This window comes from Eptatretus burgeri, chromosome 5 (assembly GCF_056783735.1).
Source record: "Eptatretus burgeri isolate ZD-2024b chromosome 5, Ebu_testis_v1, whole genome shotgun sequence".
NCBI lineage: Eukaryota > Metazoa > Chordata > Myxini > Myxiniformes > Myxinidae > Eptatretus > Eptatretus burgeri.
The window spans coordinates 18,774,694-18,799,208 of NC_140965.1; the positions used below are offsets into that span (position 1 = coordinate 18,774,694).

The following is a 24,515-nucleotide window of genomic DNA, read 5'->3' on the forward strand; positions in this document are numbered from 1 at the left end:
CAGACTCACAGCTGTAATTGCAGTTAAAGGTGCTACCACCAAGTATTAACTCAGCGAGGGGCAGGGGGGGGTGGACACTTATCCAACCAAGATATTCTAATTTTGTATTTTTCATTAATTATCTGAAATTTGTAGAATTTGTTTTTCACTTGGAAGTTGTGGGTTACCAAGTGTAAATAAAGGTGGACAACGTCTGATTTAATGCAATTTAATTCCAGGTTATAAGGCTACAAAAGGTGAAAATTTTGAAAGGGGATGTACACTTTCTATAGGCCACTGTACATACTATGACGCAACAACCCCCTCTCCCAAGCTCCCAACAAGCATACATCCCACTAGTGGAATAAAATATGTCTGATATGTATTTATGCTTTTATTGATTTTAATGGTCAACTTTTATTCTGACTTAATAACCCAGAAACACATTTATCACAAAATGGGCAATCATATCACTGAAAGTGAGTGGGGCTGTAGCAGATGAATTGTCTACAAACGTTGTTCAAAAATTATCTTGTCTACAAACGTTGATGGTACTACTACCACTCCAACTCCTACTACATTAGTGGTTCCAATTATTTCCCCTCTCTTTTGCAGTCACGGAACCATTTTGGCTCAAGTCTATTGAAAACTGGCTGACCAAGGCAGACGCTCTACTCGAGATGATTTGTGCAAGAATTTGTGATTCGTTGAGTGCGACGGCGATAACTCACCTACTTTGAATGAAAGACACTGTGGGATCATTAACGTCCACTAACGACCGGTGATAGCAGATGGGTCCTCCAGTGTTAACGTCATCCTGTTAGACACACCTCTATGCTATCCTGCCAGCTCCCGGTACTCAAGGTAACAATGTGCTTCAAAACAAAGTGAAGACAGAGTGAAAATAGCTTTGGTTCCTGTTGGATGAGAGTTTGCACAGAGTGCTGTCCTGCAGTGACGGCTCAGTTTGATAGGATCCGAATCACAATGGATTTGTTCAGAACGCTGGTGAGAACGGAAGCCACAATTCTTACAAATGCACAGTACGTAATTTATGAGATAAAACAAAACTGTAAAACCATTAACGCAAAAAGTTTTAGGAAAGAAGCTTGAGTGGGGAATTCAAGTTCAAACATGCACATTGATTATTATCCATTTGTTCACATGAACACTCTCGAAAGTCTAAATTGCGAAAGAAAAGTTACAACTCTTAACTTTTGTTTAAAGTGCTTCTCCGGTTACTTTCTGCTTGCAAGATACAATGATCAGATCACCTGCAAAGATGTTTTTTTTGTTTTTTTTTTAAACACACAGAAAACTTCAGAACACTGATGGAGAATCATTGATGAGCAGTCCTAAAAGGAGTCAACATTGATAACAATTTGCAGAAAACGATTCTTCCACCTTAATGTGAAATGCAGTTTGAAAAGGAAAGAAAAATCTTCACACGGTATGAGATTCACATCTGAAGAACAAAAGGAAGAGCATGAGACAAGATGAGGAAGGACCAGGAAGGACCAGATGGGATCATTGGAGACGGTCTGCAGTCTGCATGGCTGCAGCCCTCCCCTTCCTTTCCTGCCTCCTACATACTCAAGCCACATCATCCTTTCTCTATGTCCTTTAATCTCCATGAGATTATATTGTGGTTCTCCTCACCCACTGTGCAAGGAACTAGAAATAAGCAATTTAGCTCAATCAGATCCATAGGGGACTCAGCTATACATGATACTACAAGCCCCGTTGACAGGAGGATCACAAGAGGAAGGAAGGGAAGGGAAGATTGTTCTGCAGGTTCCGAACATGACAATGAATAGGTTGAAAGAGAACCATGATGACGAGGTTAAATGAGGGTCCAAGAGTGCCAAATACACAATGAATGAGATGGCAATAGAACGAATGAAAGAGTATGAAATTATACGATTCAAAAGGAAACGCGTGGGTAGTTTGACAACCGGGATAAGCAGGTGGTTGAACGTACTTACCTGTCCTAGAGACATCTTTGACCAGCTAAAGGCACGCCAAGCACGCCATGATAACCTAGTCCTCGGCACATAGAGTCCTGGATGCGCAGGGCGTGTCGAGCTCGCTGTCCTTACACCGCTTATGCGCCACGGCCGCATTCCGCATGCACAACTACAAAAGCCGACGGACGGGCAAATGTATGGGGGTGGGGTAGGGGTGGGCAGGATGAGATTTCTCTCCCCTCTCCCCTTTCCCTTCTCATTCTAATTTGCTGAACGGAGGGTGCCAAATATGACTGCACTCATCAGTTCCCAAGGCATAGGGGCACCATGTTGCACTCCATGTAGTATTCAAGGGCATTAGGCCCCATTTTGAACTCCATGGAGTTTTGAGGGGCAGTAGGCATCATGTTACACTCCATGGAGGTTTTGAAGGGTATTAGGCCCCATTGTGAAATCCATGGAGCTTTGAAGGTCATTACACTCAATGTTACACTCTATGGAGCTTTGAAGGTCATTACACTCAATGTTACACTCCATGGAGCTTTGAAGGTCATTAGACACCATGTTTTAGTCCATGGATTTTTAAAGGGCATTCGGCACCATGTTACACTCCGTGGATTTTTGAAGGTCATTAGGCACCTGTTACACTCCATGGATTTTTGAAGGGCATTGGGCACCATGTTACACTCCATGGATTTTTGAAGGGCATTAGGCACCATGTTACACTCCATGGATTTTTGAAGGTCATTAGGCACCATGTTACACTCCATGGATTTTTGAAGGTCATTAAGCACCATGTTACACTCCATGGATTTTTGAAGGTCATTAGGCACCATGTTACACTCCATGGATTTTTGAAGGGCATTAGGCACCATGTTACACTACATGGATTTTTGAAGGGCATTAGGCACCATATTACACTCCATGGATTTTTGAAGGGCATTAGGCACCATGTTACACTCCATGGATTTTTGAAGGGCATTAGGCACCATGTTACACTCCATGGATTGTTGAAGGTCATTAGGCACCATGTTACACTCCATGGATTTTTGAAGGTCATTAGGCACTATGTTACACTCCATGGATTTTTGAAGGTCATTAGGCACTATGTTACACTCCATGGATTTTTGAAGGTCATTAGATACCGTGTTACAGTCCATGGATTTTTGAATGGCATCAAAGCACCATGTTGGACACCATCGATTTTTTTAAGGGCATTAGACACCATGTTACACTCCATGGATTTTTGAAAGGCATTCGGCCTCAAGTTGCACTCCGTGAAGTTTTAAGGAGAATGAAGTACAAGCACAGTTTGAGAGAAAACTGATTATAATGAGACAGCTTTTACAAATAAAGTACAAATAATGTTTTCAACATCTAAGAAAGTTTGGTTGTGTAGAAAATAAAAAACAATATAATCACATCATCGTAACCTTATTCTCTCTGAATTTCAGGCCACGGAGGAAGCAAGTCTACTCTTAAAACCTAAACAGGATTCAAATAATTTCTGAAACATAAGTGGTGCAAAGAGCTGGATTAAAAGAAAATAGTTGTTAATAAAAAAATAACATGTAAAGTACTTACTTTTACAATAAGAGTAATCATATAAAACTGGAGATTCCCTTAATCTATACTCGGCCAACATTATGAAACGGAAGACCAAGAAGGAACCCAAAATAAGTAAAGGAAAGATGGAATCATCAGGAGGAATCTGGATAGGATTCGGGTTTGAGCCGCTACTCCACAACCCTCGAAAACACACCCAGGCGCAGCCAGGTGAGCCTTACAGAAAAAAAATTCTGCAAGAATTCACTTCTCCTTCGAGACATAGATAACAAAAGAGAGGAATAGAGAGTGAAAGAGATGAAAGAGAAGAAAAAGCAAGAATGAGAATGAATAAAGATAACTGTGAAAAGAAGTAGAAAGAAGTGTGAAAGGAACAAAGAACAAAGATTATAAACACCTGGCCTGCAGGTACAGAGACTACAATGACAGTCATAAAATGGAGCTTTGCCGTTAAACACAAGGAGCATAAAAAGTGAAGATCACGCGTTTGAAGGGAAATGAAGAGTTTAAAGATGCTCCAGTATCTTAATATAAAGTTTCCTTCATGTTTAGGGGTCACATCAAATAAAAATAATCTTAAAATACATGGGTTTGATCTAACATTAGCTATGAATGATAAAATCAAGCCAGAAAAGAGAGACAGCTTCGCTTCGACGCCAATGCTGAAAATTGCATCCAAAGCAGTCAAACCCTGAGATGGTTTAGGCACCATGTTGATAATCTTCTCCAACAATGCTCAACTAACGACCACTACCTTTGAGCTTCGTGACATCCACAGGATTTCAAAACAACCTAAGCTCAAGGCCCTTGGCCTTCATGATACCTGCTCGTGTAAATTGATCTTGGCAGAAAAACAATGTGCAATGGCATACTTCGAACAATGTAGGTCTCGTCCCGTTGACTTCGTCATGAAGAAGGCGATGGGTGGTCCAGAGTTTGACATACCATGGCAACAACGTTTTCTGATGGACCTGGACTTTACGGATGACATTGCACCAATGACTGAAGAGACGGTTCAGCTCCAGGAGATCACCACCATCCAGTATGTGGTACAAAAGTTGGGCTACTGATCAGCTAGTTCTGAGAAGACCAAGTCGATGTCCATCAACCAACATCAAGGGCTGCACATCACCATCGAGAAACATAGTGTTGAAAATGTCAACTATTTGACTACCGAGGAAGAAACATCCTCAGGAATGGTGATGCTGAATTCAACATCTGCTCAAGAATAGGAAAGGCAGCCTCATCCAGCACCGATGTAAAGTAAGGAAGTAAGGTATGAAAGTCCACCACCATCAACATAACCATGAAGCTTCATCTCGACATGAGCATCAAAGTACCATTGGCAATCTATGCCAGTGAGACATGGAAGAGGACAGTAAATGTGGCAAAGAGAATAGACATCTTTCATCAGCGATGTCTCTGCAAGATCATGGGCATCACCTGGGGAGATCACGTCATCTATGAAGATGTGCTGGCACAGAGTGGGAAATGGTGCCTGAGTGATATTGTGACGGAGAGAAGTCTGAGGTTGGCAGGTTATGCCCTACAACTACCCAAGAGGTGACCTACCCGAGTCGCTATTGAATTGATTCCACCTGGAGGGAAAAGAAAGAGTCAGTTTGGAACCAGATTCAATAAAGATGATTTGTCGTCTCATGTCCCAAAACGGAAGGAACTAACTAACTAACTAACTACAGTAACTAACTAAATGTCTCATCCCATATAACTTGTCCTTTCAGGATTGGGAATCCAAAGTTCTGGGCCATGAACGAATGGAAATGTACAAGCGGCACGCCATGAGAAGTTTCTGTAAAAATGGCAGTGAGGTTTCTCGCGGACAGTTACAATACGAGACGCTTCTGAAAGAGTACAAATCGTTTAACAAAAGGTAACGTTTTGAATATTTACTCTCAAAGCTTAATCATCATTCAGGCCATTTGAACCCGATGTAAAAGTTTAGGTTTTCCCCCAAGACATTCACATCAGACTCTGTCCGTCCGCTTGGTCGAAGGCGAACGAAACCCCACCACCTGCTTGAAGATTTCAAACAAAAGCGCATTCCATTCCGGGCCTTGTTTGCTGTGCAATCACAGTCACAACCTGTCGCAGTCTGTAAGCAGGCAGCAGACCTACATCCCAGAATGTCCGTCCAAATGGAGTCGGATTCAGGCAGGCTGCTGCAGCTCAAAGATCGGTGAGTTCGCGTATTAACAAGCAAAAATATTTTTTTATTATTTAAAAAAAGATTATAAGTTGAAAGACCAGCTGATAAATTTCTACGAGTCGGTCGAGTTTAAAAGGTTACAATCCATACAATCACGTTCAACAGCTCATATTAGCTTCCATGAGCTAATCGCTGGTCATAAATCTCACAACTCGGTGCAAATCATGGACGAAACAACCATATTACGTAATGTCCGAAACATGTCAATATATCCGAGTATTATGATTGGTGTAACAGAGTAAAAATGGATGGTAACACTCCCAGATTGTCTGACGTCTCTCGACTGTGTTAACACATCTTGGATAACCTACTTTGTTTCATCTCCGTCCTTACCATTCGGCCGTTCCTCTGTACTTTGTAGAGATACTTGTCAAGGCTCACCGACAGCAAAAAGAAGAGCACAGAGGGATGGAGAGACGCAATGTCAACAATTGTAGATCACCGGGTGGAATGTCAACCTCTCCCTCGTTCCTGTCTTGCACTTTCCATCATGGAACACAGAGACTCATTGAAACAGTCTTTCAGCCCAAACATGGCATCGTGAGCTTGCCGTCTACTCTGATCCTTTCCCATATGTACATGATGTCTTTCTTTAACCAATTTGGGATTCATGGCCCGTGAGGTTGAACATTCGTGACGCACCTGACAACTCAAGCCCGATGGTATCAGCACTACAAGTTCCAGGTTCATCGGAGCACCGTATGCCCAGATTACTTCTCTTTCTTCATCCATCTTGCAAATAAGCAGGTTACACACAAACAAGGTGCAACTTCCTGCAGAGTACTCACCGAGGTATCTCATATTGCTCCCTCGACCCTTCCACATTCTACAACGTCATAAACTCACTGTAGTTAAACTCCTGCATTATGTTTCTCCCTTCACCTTACTGGATCCAAATGATACTTCACATTCTGTATAACCACCCACAGCATACGTAAACCCACTTTAAGGCCTGTCACATTTGCCACGGCGGCCGTGGGGTCTACAAAATCTACGGCCACTAGCAATTATAGGGCGGTCGCAGTATTTCCACGGTCACACATGTTTTTATTTTTCGGGGAGCCACACGGCATATTTAGAGAGTGTGGAGACCGAAAACGTGGGGGTGCCGTACGGTCTTTGATTTGATGTCGCACGGTGACCTTAGGGCATTCCTGCGGCGGCCATAGAATTTTCAAGGCAGACGCAAGACGACCGCAGGGGGGCCCTAAGGCGAACGTGCGGCCAGACGGACGGTAACGAGTGGGTTCTTTTTATCTTGCCAAAACTAAGTTTTTGCAAGATATGTTAGTCAGCTTGTATGTTTTTATTTTATTTTTTATTTTTTTTGTTTGTCTGTAATCACGTATAAATCACTCTGCAGAGCACAGTTATCATTGGAAATTTTTGTAACTTCGCACATCAGAGGCCTATAGAGGTCCCTTTCAGCGCATAAAATTTTCAAGGTCAAGGTCAAAGGTCAAGGTCACTTTGTCGCAAATCAGCGGAGTCGACGAAACCCTTATTTTTTGTCATTTTGATCAGATAGTCTTCAAACTTCATGGGAATATAGTTCATGGTCTGGCGCTCAGCTGATTAATTTTTGGTGGCGATCGGCCTTGACCTTCATGGTTGGCGCTGGAGGTTGAAAGTTTTTGACCCCAAGGTCAAATTTTGAAATCTTAGATACCATATCGAGTAATACCTCATATGAAAGCACTTGATAAGTACTTTCCAGATCTGTCAAAAGTTTGACGCTATGACGTCATTTGATGACGTCATGACGAAAAAACGGATTTTTTTCATGGTTACTCTGTAGAACGATTCTCATCGGAATCTCTCGTAGGCAGATATTCCTCAAGGAGTCGCTCCTGGTGGATAGCAGCTCTGTTCACCTCAGTGTGACCTTAAAGAAGTCACACGTGGTCACCTTTTGGCAAGATATGGGCCACCCTGCGGGTGACATTGGTTTTTATTTATCAGTTCTTTTGTTTCAGCTTGTCGAATTGCTACAGCGAACGTAGAAATGAAAAAAGTTATAACTCCACGTTATAATTCCACAGCGACCCCTACGGCCTGTAAAATTTAGCTAAATGGCGTAGGGTCACCCTGAGGCCACCGCAGAAACTATGTGGCCGCTGTATCCTCGCCGTAGAGCAAATGTGATTAGGCCTAACCGACCCCCACAATCTCCCTTTTCACTCCATCATCGGTCGGTGAACAAGACACCCTTCCATGCAGCCCCCAAGAATATTTTTGATTAGGGTCGGCCTGTTTGTTGTTCCCGTCTGAGCGCATAGCTCAGAGCGTCGGGATCCTCGGATCAAATCCCATTGTGAAAATGTAGTTGATCATTTTTTTTTTATATATGTTGCACAAGTTCCACACCCGAGTCGTAAACCATTTTCAGAAAACTTGAACAGCAAGTGGCAGAGAGAAAAGGAAAGCAAAGCATAATGGCGTTAACGTGATGAATGACGGGAATGAACGATAAGAAAATAAATGATTACATTGTGCCACAAATGGCAACAACAAATGGAAGAAAGCAGAATATAAATAGAATGTTGATGGAAGCCCGTCCCGAGTGTGCCGGTTAAAGCCAAGTTGGGAAGTTTTGCCTGCCTCGAGGAATTCCAACGTTGGAATGCAGCGAGGGGTGGAGGAGGTGGGGAGAAGAAAGGAAACAAAGGAGGGCACGACTGGGGAGGGGAATGGGGGCATGAGATGGAAATGGGAGCGGGGGGCAGACAAAGAGACACAGACATGGGAAAAAAAAAAACAGAGAACAAAGACTTTATTAAAGGGAGACTGAATGGTTAAAGCATAAATACATGAGGCAAGAGTGTAAATGATCTCATGAGAAAACAACAACACTTGTTTAAATCATCCCATGATGTTCCTTGTATGCCAATAAAGAAACCTCAGCAATGCATCACAGATGCCTCAAAGTGTGTGCCTACACAGACCGGGCCTGAAAGGCATCGTGTACAAGTGTGGTTTGGTGTAAAAGGTGTGCTCACACACTAGTTATGGTGAACGTGGCTGTAACATCAGGGTTTGGGGTAAAAAACAGCAGCATCATCATCATGATGGTGCAAATGTGGTGTTTATTGTGAAATAATTTCTCATTTGGAGATAATTTTACCTTGTATGGTAAATCCTGTGTTGGTTATAATGTACGAGGTATTGGGTTAACCGATCATGACGTGACATCGAAACAACCCAGAGGCGTCCGATTCATTGCTTTTGCTGCAATTATTATATTGAAGCGTCTCATTCCGATGAGTTTCATTCATCACTTAAACGAGTTTCACACAAACAGCCGTTACCCAGAGGACTCCTGGAAATGCATACTCAGAAAGGTTTCACCTTAAGGGGAATCTACATGATGTTAGATAAGCCCAGGGACAGGATGTGGCAAATAAGGTGAAGAAAATAGGGAGTCGTTACAGTAGATAGTGGGGGATATGGTCGATGGGAAGTTGTGTTCTTGGAGTGGAGTAATGGGATACTTTAACTGACAATCACAGACGAACAGGCTGGAAAGGAGCAAACACATGAAAAGGGGTCAAAGCAAAGGGGGACACATGGCCGAAAAGGTGACCAGGGGCGACACACGGCCGAAGGGGTGACCAGGGGCGACACACTGCCGAAGGGGTGACCAGGGGCGACACACGGCCGAAGGGGTGACCAGGGGCGACACACGGCCGAAGGGGTGACCAGGGGCGACACACGGCCGAAGGGGTGACCAGGGGCGACACACTGCCGAAGGGGTGACCAGGGGTGACACACGGCCGAAGGGGTGACCAGGGGTGACACACGGCCGAAGGGGTGACCAGGGGCGACACACGGCCGATGGGGTGACCAGGGGCGACACACGGCCGATGGGGTTACCAGGGGTGACACACGGTCGAAGGGGTGACCAGGGGCGACACACTGCCGAAGGGGTGACCAGGAGCGACACATGGCCGAAGGGGTGACCAGGGGCGACACATGGCAGAAGAGGTGACCAGGGGCGACACATGGCAGAAGAGGTGACCAGGGGCAACACACGGCTGAAGAGGTGATTAGGGGTGACACACGGCTGAAGAGGTGACCAGGGGCGACACACGGCTGAAGAGGTGACCAGGGGTGACACATGGCTGAAGAGGTGACCGGGGCAACACATGGCTGAAGGGGTGACCAAGGGCGACACACGGCCGAAGAGGTGCCAAGGGGGGGCACACAAAAGAACAGACAAACAGGAGACAAAATGGCACAGAGACAAGCAGGTGACAAAGGGGCACACAGGTAAACAGGAAACAAAAGAGCATACAAACAGGCAACCTCGGGGCACACAGCCAAATAGGCGACGAAATGGCACACAGACAAACTCATCAACCTGCTCGTGTTTCTAACTCACAAACAGTGCTCACATTTTGCGATCAGTGCCAGTGGATTAAACATATTCTTCTGACAAACATAAATTCTTGTGATGTTTGATATTGCAAGTGAAAGGTTAGAAACTGCACAAGACATCATTGCTATTTTTCATGGGTAAGTTATAACAACAACGTGAATGATTAAACAAATCACAAAGGAATACAAATGGATGCGGAAAACAAAGCTCCTCATTCCGATAGTGGCAAACGCCACGTATATTCACCAATGGAATGATTGGAATGTGGAACAAAGGCTAATGAGATGTCATTACATTGTCCAAAGCGATAAATATAAATGTGTATTTATACCCTTGTACTTCAGATTACTAACATATGTGTACATTCATACATTGGTACTCACATCAGGAAAATACAACTGCGTCCATAGCTCGATACGTCATGCTACAAACATGTTCATTACAAAACTATCCGTAATCAATGAGGGTTGTGCTCGTAATTAATTAAGGAAAATACACCACAATAGCTGGATCTCGAGTATTGATGGATCACTCTATACCTCAATCTGAGCTTGATCTTCATGACAAAAGGGTCACAACACATCAAACTCCGAGCTCGATCTCAAATGGGCTACCAAAGGGTCACAACACATCAAACTCCGAGCTCGATCTCAAATGGGCTACCAAAGGGTCACAACACATCAAACTCCGAGCTTGATCTCAAATGGGCTACCAAAGGGTCACAACACATCAAACTCCAAGCTCAATCTCAAATGGGCGACCAAAGGGTCACAACACATCAAACTCCGAGCTCAATCTCAAATGGGCTACCAAAGGGTCACAACACATCAAACTCCAAGCTCAATCTCAAATGGGCTACCAAAGGGTCACAACACATCAAACTCCGAGCTTGATCTCAAATGGGCTACCAAAGGGTCACAACACATCAAACTCCGAGCTCAATCTCAAATGGGCTACCAAAGGGTCACAACACATCAAACTCCGAGCTTGATCTCAAATGGGCTACCAAAGGGTCACAACACATCAAACTCCGAGCTCGATCTCAAATGGGCTACCAAAGGGTCACAATACCTCACAGGCTTTGCAAATCACTTAACATATCTGACATGTAATAATTTATCTTTTCATATACTTAAGGAAGGTCAGGAGAGTGAGTTGACCATCACTGAACTAATTAATAATTATTTTCCTGAAGCTCATCAACAAGAGCCTCAGAATTTATTTATTTACTGGTACAGACACGTCCAAAAATGTTGACACCCTTACACTTTTTTCAAATAATTCACCAATTATTCCAGAAAATTATTTCAAATTAAAAAAAATATTTTGGTATCCACAAATGTATTTCTTTGTTTTGCAGTGGAACGAAACAAACAAAAAAAAAAGCTGAAAAAATTACTAAATCTTAGCTTATTCCACACAGAAATCCTAAAATGTCCCGGACAATATAATTGGCACCTATCATAAGTTGTTAGGAATCATTCGATTTCAAGCAGGTAATTCTCCTTCACTTTGGAATTGAACTCACCTGTTGTGAGTTACAGGTGCCTGCAACATAAAAATCACTCATTCAACCAGTTTGAATAGACAAAAGGAGTCATTCTGCTGTTCTGTGTCACTGTGTTTACCGCAATGAGCACGGAGAAAAGAAAGAAAACTAGAGAATTGTCTGAAGAGGTCAGACACAAGATTGTAGCCAAGCGTGGACAATGTCAAGGCTACAAGTCCATCTCCAGAGACCTTGATGTTCCTGTGTCCACCGTACGCAATGTTATCAGGAAGTTTAAGGTCCATGGCGCTGTAGCCAACCTCCCTAGACGTGGCCGCAAGAGAGAACTTGATCGAAGATTGCAGCGAAGGATTGTTCGAATGTTGGAGAAAGAACCTCGATCAACTGCGAAACAGATTCAAGCTGTCCTACGGACGCAAGGTACGAGTTTCAACTCGCACCATCCGTCGCCAACTCAATGAAAGGGGGTTCTATGGTAGGAGACCCAGGAGGACCCCACTGTTGAGAGAGAGAACAAAAGAAAGCCTGACTGGAGTTTGCCAAAACACACCTGAACAAGCCAAAATCATTCTGGTAGAACGTCCTGTAGACAGATGAGACCAAATTAGAGCTTTTTAATAAAGCACATCATCGCTATGTTTACAGAAAACAAAATGAAGCCTTCAAGGGAAAGAACACCTTCCCTACAGTCAAACATGGAGGGGGTTCAGTGATGTTTTAGGGTTGTTGTGCTGCCTCTAATACTGGATGCCTTGGATGTGTGCATGGCATCATGAAATCAGGAGATTACCAAGGAGGCATTTTGGAGCGTAATGTTCAACACAGTGTCAGAAAGCTGGGTCTCCGTTGAAGGTCGTGGGTCTTACATCAGGACAATGACCCCAAGCACTTCTAAAAGCACCCAGGAATGGTTCAAGACAAAATGCTGGACTGTTCTGAAGTGACCAGCAATGAGTCCAGATCTAAATCCCATTGAACACCTGTGGGGAGATCTGAAAACAGCAGTTGGGAGAAGGCACTCTTCAAATCTGGGAGAACTGGAGCAGTTTTCACATGAAGAGTGCGCCAAGCTGCCATACCAGTAGAGAGGTGAAGGAAGCTCATTCATGGCTATAGGAAGTGCTTCACTGCAGTTATTTTGTCCCAAGGCTGTGCTACCAAATATTAAATCGAGGGTGTCAATAATTTTATCAATGCCATTTCTTTTTATTTTCTGATTTAAAAAGAATATATTAAGTTCTGAATCAAAAACAAATGTCCTGTGATATTAACAGTGAAATAAAGAATTGTGGAGACCAAATACTTTTGTCAATTTCAACTTATTTTGAGAGAAAACTGTGAGTTATTTGAAAAATAGTGCACAAGGGTGACAATATTTTTGGCCACAACTGTATGTCACGTTCGGTGGTTCACATCGAAGTTTCTTAGAGGGACAGTCAATAGCTTACAAATCGCAGTCATATTTCAAACAAGACAGGTAAGCTTTTGGTCGCAAAGTCGGCCACACCTTCCGTGCGGAGCAGGTCGACCGACGACCGTGAGCCCACCGAGAAGTCTGTGGTTGGAAGTGCAGAGACAATTTCCTTGCAGCAAAGTTTGACAATGACATCTGGCTTTCAATACCGATCGATCAACACGCGCACTGCAGTACCTCAAACGGGTCCACCAACAGCTTGACCATCACCAAACGAGCCATCCACCCAATCGAGTGTGCAGAATGTGCCCCATGGTTCTCCGGTATCAGACCTCGCGACGTTTGATTTAGTGCAGTGATGTCTGTCTCTCTGTCTCTCTGTCTCTGTCTCTCTCTCTCTCTGTCTCTCTCTCTCTCTCTGTCTCTCTCTCTCTCTGTCTCTCTGTCTCTCTGTCTCTCTGTCTCTCTGTCTCTCTCTCTGTCTCTCTCTCTGTCTCTCTCTGTCTCTCTCTGTCTCTCTCTGTCTCTCTCTCTGTCTCTCTCTGTCTCTCTCTCTGTCTCTCTCTGTCTCTCTCTCTGTCTCTCTCTCTGTCTCTCTCTCTGTCTCTCTCTCTGTCTCTCTGCTTCCGCTTCCCAGTGACCTCGATGCGGCGCCCTCACTGTTCTGGTTTGGCCACATTGTTGAGATGGCTGAGGATGACACCTTTATCTGTTGTGTGGTTTTGGTTATTTCTAACCAAAGAAACCAGCCCTACCAACAATCCATAGTGATTTACCAAAGCAAATAGATGACCTCAAATTGTGTTTACACTGTCCCTACTAGAGAATAAAATACACACACACGTAAATAAATGAGAATTGACTTTAAATGAATCATTGAAGCAGTACCCCAGCCTTTTTGTGCTAGTACCTTGTTAATGGTTATGGTACCCTGTTAATTTGCAATAAGGCAAGCACACAATAAGGTAGAACTGGTTGATCCAGGAATGATATGTATATATATATATATATATATATATATATATATATATATATATATATATATATATATATATATATATATATATATATATATATATATATCCAAAACAAGAAGGCCATTTGGCCCACAATAAGCATGTTTGATCTCTATCCCAGGACTTGCACGTGAGGCATATCATACCCAACTAGAGGGGGAGCACTCGGGAGAGTGCAAAACCTCCACCACCAATACTGCTGGGTCACTCAAGTGAACCTTATATCTTATTCATTAAATATGATGTCAACAGTGCTGACAGTTATAGTTCTTTTCTCCAACATTTTTTTTTGGGGGGGGGGGGTTGGAAATCACTTAAAACATGTAGAAATGCAAAAAAAAAAAAAAACTAACTTTTTTGGGGGGGGACCAAGTCCCCTTGGACTTGGTTTGGACCAAGTCCAAAAGTCCAAGTTTGGACCAAGTCCAAAATTTAATGGCATGATCCTTGGACCATACCTAACCCCCCCATCAAGTTTCGTCGAAATCCGTCGAGGAGTTTTTCCGTAATACTGTTCACAAACAAACAAACAAACAGAAAGGGGTGAAAACAGTAACCTCCATCCATCTTCGAAGATGGCGGAGATTAATAAGTAACAAATACGTTTAACCAAGATGGGCAAAGACACCAAACTCACTCTGGCTCGAAAACCTGCCAGCTGTACGAACAATGAGCCCGATTGGGACGGGAATCGTTGGCTACCTGGGTATAAGGGAAAACAGACAGACAGCAAGACAAGCGAAACAATCAGAAGAGATGGCACATTCAGACAGGTTCATATTCCAGTGGAAGACCTGCACATTGACGTGGACACTCCATGAACAAACATGATGTCAGTGGAAACCAAAGTCAAGTTGTTTTGGGAAAACACGGCTGCGTTAAATTGGCGTGAAAATAGCAACAACACCTGTCCGAGCTATTTCTCCAAATGTACACCTGTCTGTGATAATTTATATACAACTTGTGTAACCATCAATGACCCTAATATGTCTTGTCATGACCAAACCGGACAATCCAGTTCGAACTGAGGGATGTTGCTCTATTTTTACCCAGCACCCGCGAAGCGAAAAGCAATCGGTTCACTTCTGCCCGTCCTTCTGTCGACAAACGTCAGTTCGTGATCGAGGAACAACTTAATTTCAACTGAATGGTGGATTTTGAACACGAATCGGAAAACAAACCTGTAGTTTAACAGGACTTTGGCTCTGAATTTGTCCTGATCACGCATGCACAGAGAGAAGTGAGATTAAAAATTTACTCTGTATACCTGTCTGGCAGTGAAACAAAGTTAAGAAATCATTCCAAACAGGGAACGTACTGTTTTTAAGGACATCATAAAAGACACAAAGAACAGGCATGAAAAACTAATGTAACGTGCTAAATTAGGTGGTGTGAAGGACGCTGCATCAACGACGGTAAATTTCCACATCTTTTTTCTTAAAACAACCTTTAACAACCTAACCCTAACCGTAACAGCCTCAGTCATTAGGCTGTCCCCCACCAAAGTGATCATGCTGCCGAGTGGTGCAATTAGCAAATAGCTCCCCACCTCATAACCTGACTCCAGCATGACATCCATTGTTGATATCAAGGTGTAAGACACGCAGGTGAAAAACAAACATGGTGCCAATGGTTCACCCTACAGTTGTGTCACGTCACCCAATGAATTTATAGGCGTCAATGGCACTGCCTTAACAGGGATGCAGAGCAGTGGTCTTCTGGACCTCATCCCGCTAGCCTGAAAGCTGCGTGGGTCAAAATCCGATCCCCGATTGTTCTTTTCAGGTCATTTTGGTTGAAATTGTTGTTGTTGAAAATCAGTTCTTCCCAGCAAAGGTGACAAGATAATGACCCTCACACACGAGGGGGTTCAGGTAACCCTTGGGTGACCTGAACGAGGTCTCTCCATGAACCGTCCAGTGTGGGCACCTTATCAGTGCCATAAAAATAACTGCAATGTTCTGCGAAGCAAGATCAGTCTGAATCATCCTGATGGTGTGAGCCAACGAAAACTCGATTAATAAATGACGTCCAGCCATGATTCCTAAATCGACTTGGATCACATCGGTGGCCTTTCCAGGAAAAAAAGGGTATCAACACGGGTCACGTGCACGTGCGCACATGTACATGGATTCTGTGGTGAACTTCCAGGATCACTCGTTCATCGGATCACTCGCTCACAAGCCCTTAATCAGTGTGGTCGGTGCATGAAATCACACATTCCTTGAAGCAATGAAAGGTTTCCTGGGGCCTTGGAATACAGGAGCAGGTTTTGTCGAGTGACCTTAACAGCGTAATTCGTATGTTAAACAAACTGAGTTAAAACAACGGCTCATCCCCACACAGCTCTAATATCCCCACATACTACTCCCCTACTACAATGTACTGTAGCTATCGGGGATGCTTCTCCACGGTTGTTGTAACCCCCATCCCCCCCACCCACCCACCGCAAGTCAGGGGCCACATATTCCCCATTCTTCCCTGGTGCCCAGATTCGTCAGAGCGCCGATCGGGTCCCCATGGACTGTCTCTGTCTCTGTCTCTGTCTCTGTGTCTGTGTCTCTCTCACTCTCTCTCTAACTCTCTCGTGGTCCTGACTTCATGAAGGCGGGGGTACAACATCCTTGATTTGGGGGATCTCCGAGTCACTCCCGGGAGATCGATCGGCTGTTTCTGTGCCGCGGGGCTTGTTCAAGAGAACTGTCCGGGGCTACACAACAACTGCAACGTACTGCTATACTTACATGGAATGCTCAAGATTTCACCCAGCGCTGTAGGCAAATTAAGTGGTAGTTGAACATAGGGTGGGGGTGGAGGGGTGTTGGTGGAGTGGGGAGTCGGGTGAGAGAAGAATCAGGTGGACATCAATTACCTGACCTAATAGAGTCGTGAACACCAAAAAGGACCCTTCAAAGTGAACCCAATCAGAGGAAACTTCAAAGGATGCTTCGATCCTGGACCACATTGCTCTACCCCGATATAATGGCACAGTAGACAATGCATAAGAGTTAAACAAAAGAGCTGGCAAACATCTGTACAAAAATAATAATAATAATAATAATAATAATAATAATAATAATAATAGTAATAAAATAAACGTTTGGATGTTGGACTTTGTGATGAAAAAATAAAAGCAACAAAGATAAGAACAACGCAGACTGACGGATAAACTCTACTGCCCCAAGAAATACAATATGGAAGGAAACTTCTTGCTTATTAACCTCCTCGTTTGTGGTGAACCAGCAACACATTTAGCTGCACGATCCAATGCAGACCACAGATTGTTCCGCTGCTTCGAGAAGCCATATCGCTCTGAACTCCCTTTCCTCTGTGAGCAGGCATTTTGTTACGCATGAACACCGAGGTTATTCACCTCCAACAAGGAACGGAGCAAAAACGGGCATCATGGGGCTTGTAACTACTGCAGTGGTACCGAGTGGGCCAAGATCCCTTTTCTCGAGCGAAAGAGAAGTTTCTTAAGTGACTATCCCTACCCACATGCCACCTTAACATTCGTCCTTCCAATGTCTAGGTGTCGTGGTGGAGCTTGTACACATACAATATATATATATATATATATATATATATATATATATATATATATATATATATATATATATATATATATATCTATATATATGTTACATGAATTGTAAACACGTTATGAGACAATGGCAATAGCGGCCACAATATGAGATTGTAATCTGGGGGTAACAGCATCAAGAGGGGCCTTGGTGCTGATGACCTTTTATGTGTCTTGCAGCAAATGGGAAGCTCTCGCACGTATGAAACGGATCAGCTGTGTCAGTCATTGGTACAGACTATGATCACAAGCAACTGTCTTGCAGGTCCCCAACTATCAGGCCTTCATAATCTCAGGAGTATTGATGATGCTGCCTCACATACGTGGATGGTGAAGTCCAGGCGGAAGGGCTTTGGGGGAGGGGCTGCCTCACTTCAATAACGATTGATCCATTATTTAGCACAATCTCGGATGAAACACAAAGGGTTAAATTATGGGAGTACAATTGAAAATCCCTGATCAGATTGGCTACAATAACTAAGGGCTAGGATAGAAGAAACAGCAGAAAAAAAGAGAGTGGGGGGGGGGGGAGAGGCAAGACACACCAACAGCAGGGTTGAGGGACAAAATAGGAGACTTGGGGGAAATGAGCAATGTGGGGAAGAATGAGGATGAGGGGAGGGCGCAGAGGGTGGACATGGCAGATACAGCCACAAGTTCTCACAAAGGAAAAACTGGACATTTGGAAAGAGGTGAGCATGAAGAGGGTTGATTGGGGTAGAAAAATCATGGTTTTGGATGGGGGATGACCTGAAATGGTAGTGAATAGCTGTCTTGAAGGACAGAGCTGGAAAAGAGAGACCACCACCCTGTCTGCATTGTGAACGTGATAGGTCCATAAACCCAGCTTCATTGTGTCATGAGATTCCAATGGCCATGAAGGCCTTGGTTTCCATGGTGTCAAGCTGAGCAAGGTGTGAGGCAGGGGAGCCAGCCCAGAGGAGAAGGCAGTACTCCATCAAGCTATGTTTGAAGGCCTTGGAGGTGGATAAGAGTTCACATGTGCCAAGGACGGACATTGCATGACGGAGAACGCCCAGTCGGTGACTGGCTTTGGATCCCAATTGAGAAGTGCGGTTGCCCAAGTAAGCGAGGCCCGAAGGTCTGAGCAACTGAACTTGAGGAGGATTGTTAATAAAGAAGATGGGAGGGTTTGCCAGATAGTGCTTTCAGTGAACAGAGTGAGAGGGTGTGAGATTTGTCAGAATTAAAAGACATATTCCAAGTGTTTGATTCTAGTTAATGATTCTATCAAGTTCTGCAGATATGGAAGAGGCTGCTGTGGGCCGACCTGAAGGAAAGAGGGATGTTATGGCAGAGGGTGGAGTCATCAGCAAAGAGATAGAGGATTTTCCAGAGAATCAGAGAGATCGTTGATGAAGACTCAGAACAGAATGGGGCCAATAACACTGCCTTGATGCACTCCGACGTTGACAGGGAGAGGATATGACAGCATCCCGTTGAGAGCCAGGGGTTGGCTCTGAGAGTGGAGGAAGTCCGTTCTTGTATGTGTGGAGTTGGCCTTGGATGGCATAACCAGAGTTTGGAGGACAAGCCAGGGGTGCCAGACTGTATCAGAAGCTCGAGATGTGTCCAGAGAGACTGCCTTGATCTTATGTCCAACATGGAGGACCTCCACCTGTTGTTGGGAGAGCAGAAGCAGCATGTTTAAGGTAAAGAGAATTACTCCGAATCCATCTTGATAATCGGAGATGAGGACGTTGGAGAAAAGAAAGGATTGATGTCAAACGCGATGCCGGATTCCATGACCTTGCTGATGATTGGAAGTAAGCTGATATGTTTACCCTGATAGTTTAGGAGATGGGTTTTGCACCTTTTATGCAATACAGTGATGTTGGCTGACTTCCAAGCAGATGGAAAAATGACAGAAGGGCAAATGATAGGGTGAAAATGGCAGAAAGAGGAAGTGTAAGAGCAGCAGAGCAGGTTTTGAGATGCGTGAACTGATGCTATCCGGTCCAGTTGCAGAATCAGAGTGAAGGGTTTTCAGAAACTGAGGGGGGAATGTAGAAAGATGGGGACATGAAATGGAAGGATGCTGGAGATAAGGACACATCGAAGGGGTGGAGTTGGTAGGATGCGGGGTGGAGGAGATGTGGGGGAGGGTATTGATATGGACGGCTTGACACTGATATTGAACCAAGTGAATCGGTGAGAGACAGGTTGGGAAAACAAGCTTTGTGAACGAGAAGAGGAATCGGTTGTGATGAAGATGAAGAACACTGAAGAGCTCCTGATGAAAAAAATAAGGAAAGTGAAGGGTTTCAAAATGTATTTAAAACATTCAAAGGAAGAAGGAAGAAACGTTTCATTCAATGAAGATTAATTTTGGAGATACTGAGAAAGGGAAGAGATTTTCAGGAAAACATACCCAGATGATGGAATTACAGGCAGATTTAGTTCGTGCTTTGGAGCGAAAAAGTGTTTTTGAAGAGAGCAAGGTGAATCGGATAAATTTGAGGAGGTTAAAAGGCTAAAAAAAAAAAAACTCGGGAGCAGTGTCGCGTCAACAGACAGAACCTGCATGCCGGCTATCCAAGGAATAGGCCTGATCTGCACAAACACAAATTTGATAAAACAGCACAACAAGGTGTGGTACAACACGGAAAATTGGATGAAAACACAAACAGCAACAAAGGAAGGAATATAACAGAAAGACACGATGGATCCGTGAAGGAAAACTTAGCTTTGATGATGGAGTGGAAGGATCAACTGCTGATCCAACCTGCAAGTGCAGCAGGTTTACCGTGAACAAACAAAGCAAGGAAGCAAAGCCAATCGGCGAAAAAGACTAGTGTGAGTCAAACCTGGCAAGTGGATCATGTAATGGGAAACCATCGCTGTGCAAACAAACACACACACACACACACACACACACACACACACACACACACACACACACACACACACACACACACACACACACACACACACACACACACACACACAACTAATTAACGTGATGGTCAAGGCCCTGCCATTGCCATGAGCTGGTCCACCCCATGTTTGCAAATCTCTTGTGGTACCTGTGACCCACACTCAAAAGAAACAACGGAAAAGATATTCACAACAAAAAAGGTGCTCGTAGGAGATAGACCATTAAGCTCATGCTCACACAATCAGATACTTAACACTGTGACAAATTCCATCGACAATTAAAATGTCCCAAAGGACGACAAATGATGTCTCCGTTACGAACTGGAACATTTCACTGGCCATCGTCAGATCAATGACGCGATCTGTAACATTCAGTTGTAAAACCTCATATTGAGGAATCGGTGAAGTGCAACTAACAAAGGAAGTCTGAGCAGAGATGAAGATATTTTAGATCCGTGAAGATGTGTGGAGAGCATTTTCGATATGAATAATTATATAATTAAAATGGCATAACATAACACGGGATGGTGTCAGAACACTAGACTGTCAATTTAAGAAACCTATCTTTGGTCGGTCTAGTCCTGGTTTGATTCCCGACGCAACTATGAACTGTTGGATGGATGCTTCGCATGCAGGGCGTTGTATCAAAAGGTGCACCGTTCTTCAGATAGATGTCAAACTGGGTGTCCCGTCTGCTCCCATCAGTTGATGCACATTAAAGATCTCATGGTAGCCTTCATGAAGAGTGGGTGAGTTGTCATGACACCCTGAACAAATGACAAATTCCTGCCTGAACCAGGTCGGCAAAGTCCAATCCCTGTGTTAGGGCTCTGAAAACCCCTCATTTCACCAAGGACCAATGGTTGACGACGGAGTCCAAAACACAGCAAGATAAGTAACAAGCACAGCAGCAGCAACAACGATGAATAAATGCAGAGGCAGAGAAAACAAATAGTTTGCAGGGGTGTTACGTCTCAAGCTCGCCAGTTTTAACAAGAGAGTTCATAGAACACCTCACCCTGCGGTGCTGAGAAAAAGGACATGGGAAGGGTCTTTTCAACTTTTGCTTTGCATTTCCGAGCACAATCTATGTTCGCTTTGCTCGTGAACTTTGAACAACAAACGTGATAGCAACCATACGCAGCAGTCATGAGCTGAACGTTCTGCCAACCTCGATCTTAGAGCACGTGGCAAACTTGATTGGTCGAGACGGTGTAAACGTTTGGCCAAACTGCGAAACTGAGCGTTCCTCGATCATAGAAAGAGACTGATCGACGGAGTGAACCAAATGCTTCACCCCGCTTTGCACTATGCAAAATGACTGGGAAAGAACTCATCCTTACGGACGGGTTAATTCCCCCACTTTTGTGATGTCCACGGCATATTTTACACCCTGAACCCCAGCGACAAGGAGTTATTTTTACCCTTTAAAATCTTACAGTGCACACCCCAAGTACAACCACCAGTTTTCAACTCGGTCCTCGGCAGTTCAGGAGTGCAAACAAGATGCACATGCACACATACTTTGAGACCTTGTAGGCCACTGTTCCATCTCCTGAACCCATCCATGTGTGGAGATAGTAGCCAACAACAGAAACTTGCACGTGCACATGGCACGCACGGATACTTGTGTGTGTGTGTGTGTGTGTGTGTGTGTGTGTGTGTGTGTGTGTGTGTGTGTGTGTGTGTGTGTGTGTGTGTGTGTGTGTGTGTGTGTGTGTGTGTGTGTGTGTGTGTGTGTGTGTGTGTGTGTGTGTGTGTGTGTGTATATATATATATATATATATGAGTTATTGGTGTTTTACTAACCAGAACATTTCTGCACACAAGGTGTCCGGTTCCACTTCACGATCTTAAACTTCAATAACCACAATGATCAAATGACAAAACAAAACAACATTTGAAAGATCAAACGACTTTTGAAAACAACCATTTCCAACGCTGAGATTCTCTGGAGACCTTTACAAGGAGAATTTGGAAATCTTTAGCATCCCACTAACAGGCTCCCGATTGGCTGAACATGTTTTCAAAGGGCACAATTGATTAAAGTCTGGGAGAACTCTGCATGGGAGTATTTCGAAGTTTGTAGAATTGTGCTGATCCACTTTTGTGAGGTTTCAGCCAGAGATGATGTTACTCATGTTTGAGTGTTTCACTCTACCTGAAAAATATTATGGAGAAAAATTTATGCCGAACACAAACTCTAACCCTCAACGTAACCCTAAAGGACCAATACGTATGTTGGAGAAAACTATGGTTTGAGTGGCGTAAGAAAGAGAATTTAAATCACAAACCAGCGTAGTGATGCAGGGTGAGCATGATCCAAGTCAGCGTGGTGATGTGGTGCGAGAATGTTTGAGTTCAGCTTGGTGAGCGAAGTGAAACAGAAACCTCAAGGAATCATGCAAGCGAAAGAAGCATCACGATTTACGGTTTGCAAAATCATCGCAACCAAACGTGAGTTGTTGGAAGTGTAATTACCAGCAATGGGCAATTCCTGCAACAAATCTGTCACTTTGCCAAAACACTCACTTTACAAAATATGATGCTCCCTCTGGGGTGAAGGCCTTTTCCCAGCCAGGTGGTAGGTCTGCAAGAGAGAGAGAGAGAGAGAGAGAGAGAGAGAGAGAGAGAGAGAGAGAGAGAGAGAGAGAGAGAGAGAGAGAGAGAGAGAGAGAGAGAGAGAGAGAGAGAGAGAGAGAGAGAGAGAGAGAGAGAGAGAGAGAGAGAGAGAGAGAGAGAGAGAGAGAGAGAGAGAGAGAGAGAGAGAGAGAGAGAGAGAGAGAGAGAGAGAGAGAGAGAGAGAGAGAGAGAGAGAGAGAGAGAGAGAGAGAGAGAGAGAGAGAGAGAGAGAGAGAGAGAGAGAGAGAGAGAGAGAGAGAGAGAGAGAGAGAGAGAGAGAGAGAGAGAGAGAGAGAGAGAGAGAGAGAGAGAGAGAGAGAGAGAGAGAGAGAGAGAGAGAGAGAGAGAGAGAGAGAGAGAGAGAGAGAGAGAGAGAGAGAGAGAGAGAGAGAGAGAGAGAGAGAGAGAGAGAGAGAGAGAGAGAGAGAGAGAGAGAGAGAGAGAGAGAGAGAGAGAGAGAGAGAGAGAGAGAGAGAGAGAGAGAGAGAGAGAGAGAGAGAGAGAGAGAGAGAGAGAGAGAGAGAGAGAGAGAGAGAGAGAGAGAGAGAGAGAGAGAGAGAGAGAGAGAGAGAGAGAGAGAGAGAGAGAGAGAGAGAGAGAGAGAGAGAGAGAGAGAGAGAGAGAGAGAGAGAGAGAGAGAGAGAGAGAGAGAGAGAGAGAGAGAGAGAGAGAGAGAGAGAGAGAGAGAGAGAGAGAGAGAGAGAGAGAACAATTCAATGGAATTCTAAAGAAGCATACAAGATCACTGGGCTGTGGAAATGCAGGATTGCAAGGGTTTGCGTTGGCAATCGGCCTTCGACAGCTGTTGATGTGGACCCATTAAGGGGGAATTATGACCATTTTCCAATCATTCTATATCATGCATGAAGAGTAGCTCCAAAATTGAGGAATATATCTGAATACCCTGTCAACAATAAGCACCCCTCCAGAAATTGCATGACAATTTAATGGGTTGTCAAAAAAAAATAATAATTAAACATTACACTGAGATCAACACAGTGTATTACATGAGAAAGCCCATCACGGACTCAATTACACAGCAAAGCCATGAGCATGGAATATGCATTGCATGGCAAAGCCATCAACACACACCGCTGCACAGCATGATCATCAGCACACAGACGGTCCAATACACAGGAAGGTGCGTTGCTCGTTCACCTGATTGCATGAAAGGGACAGCTAAGCGATTCCCTTGTGCCCTTGGCGTTAAATGCAGAGTCCTTACAGAGCCAAGGTCATCGGCACGAATAGTATGGTCATGTCAAAGGACCAGCTAACGCAGTGGCTCTGCGCCGGAGGTCTAAAGGCCTTCGTAAATGACCGAAAAGATGTTGAATCCACTCTATACCATGTTC

At 44.1% G+C, this 24,515-nt stretch overlaps 1 protein-coding gene across 1 annotated transcript in view; it reads right to left on the reverse strand.

The window, feature by feature from the left end:
• LOC147025953 (pleckstrin homology domain-containing family A member 7-like) overlaps nt 1–24,515 on the reverse strand; it is a 192,201-nt gene that overhangs the window by 150,362 nt on the left and 17,324 nt on the right. Inside the window, exon 3 of the mRNA XM_085880883.1 lies at nt 23,071–23,128. Coding sequence (XP_085737009.1) covers nt 23,071–23,128 — 58 coding nt within the window. The remainder of the gene's footprint in view (nt 1–23,070; nt 23,129–24,515) is intronic.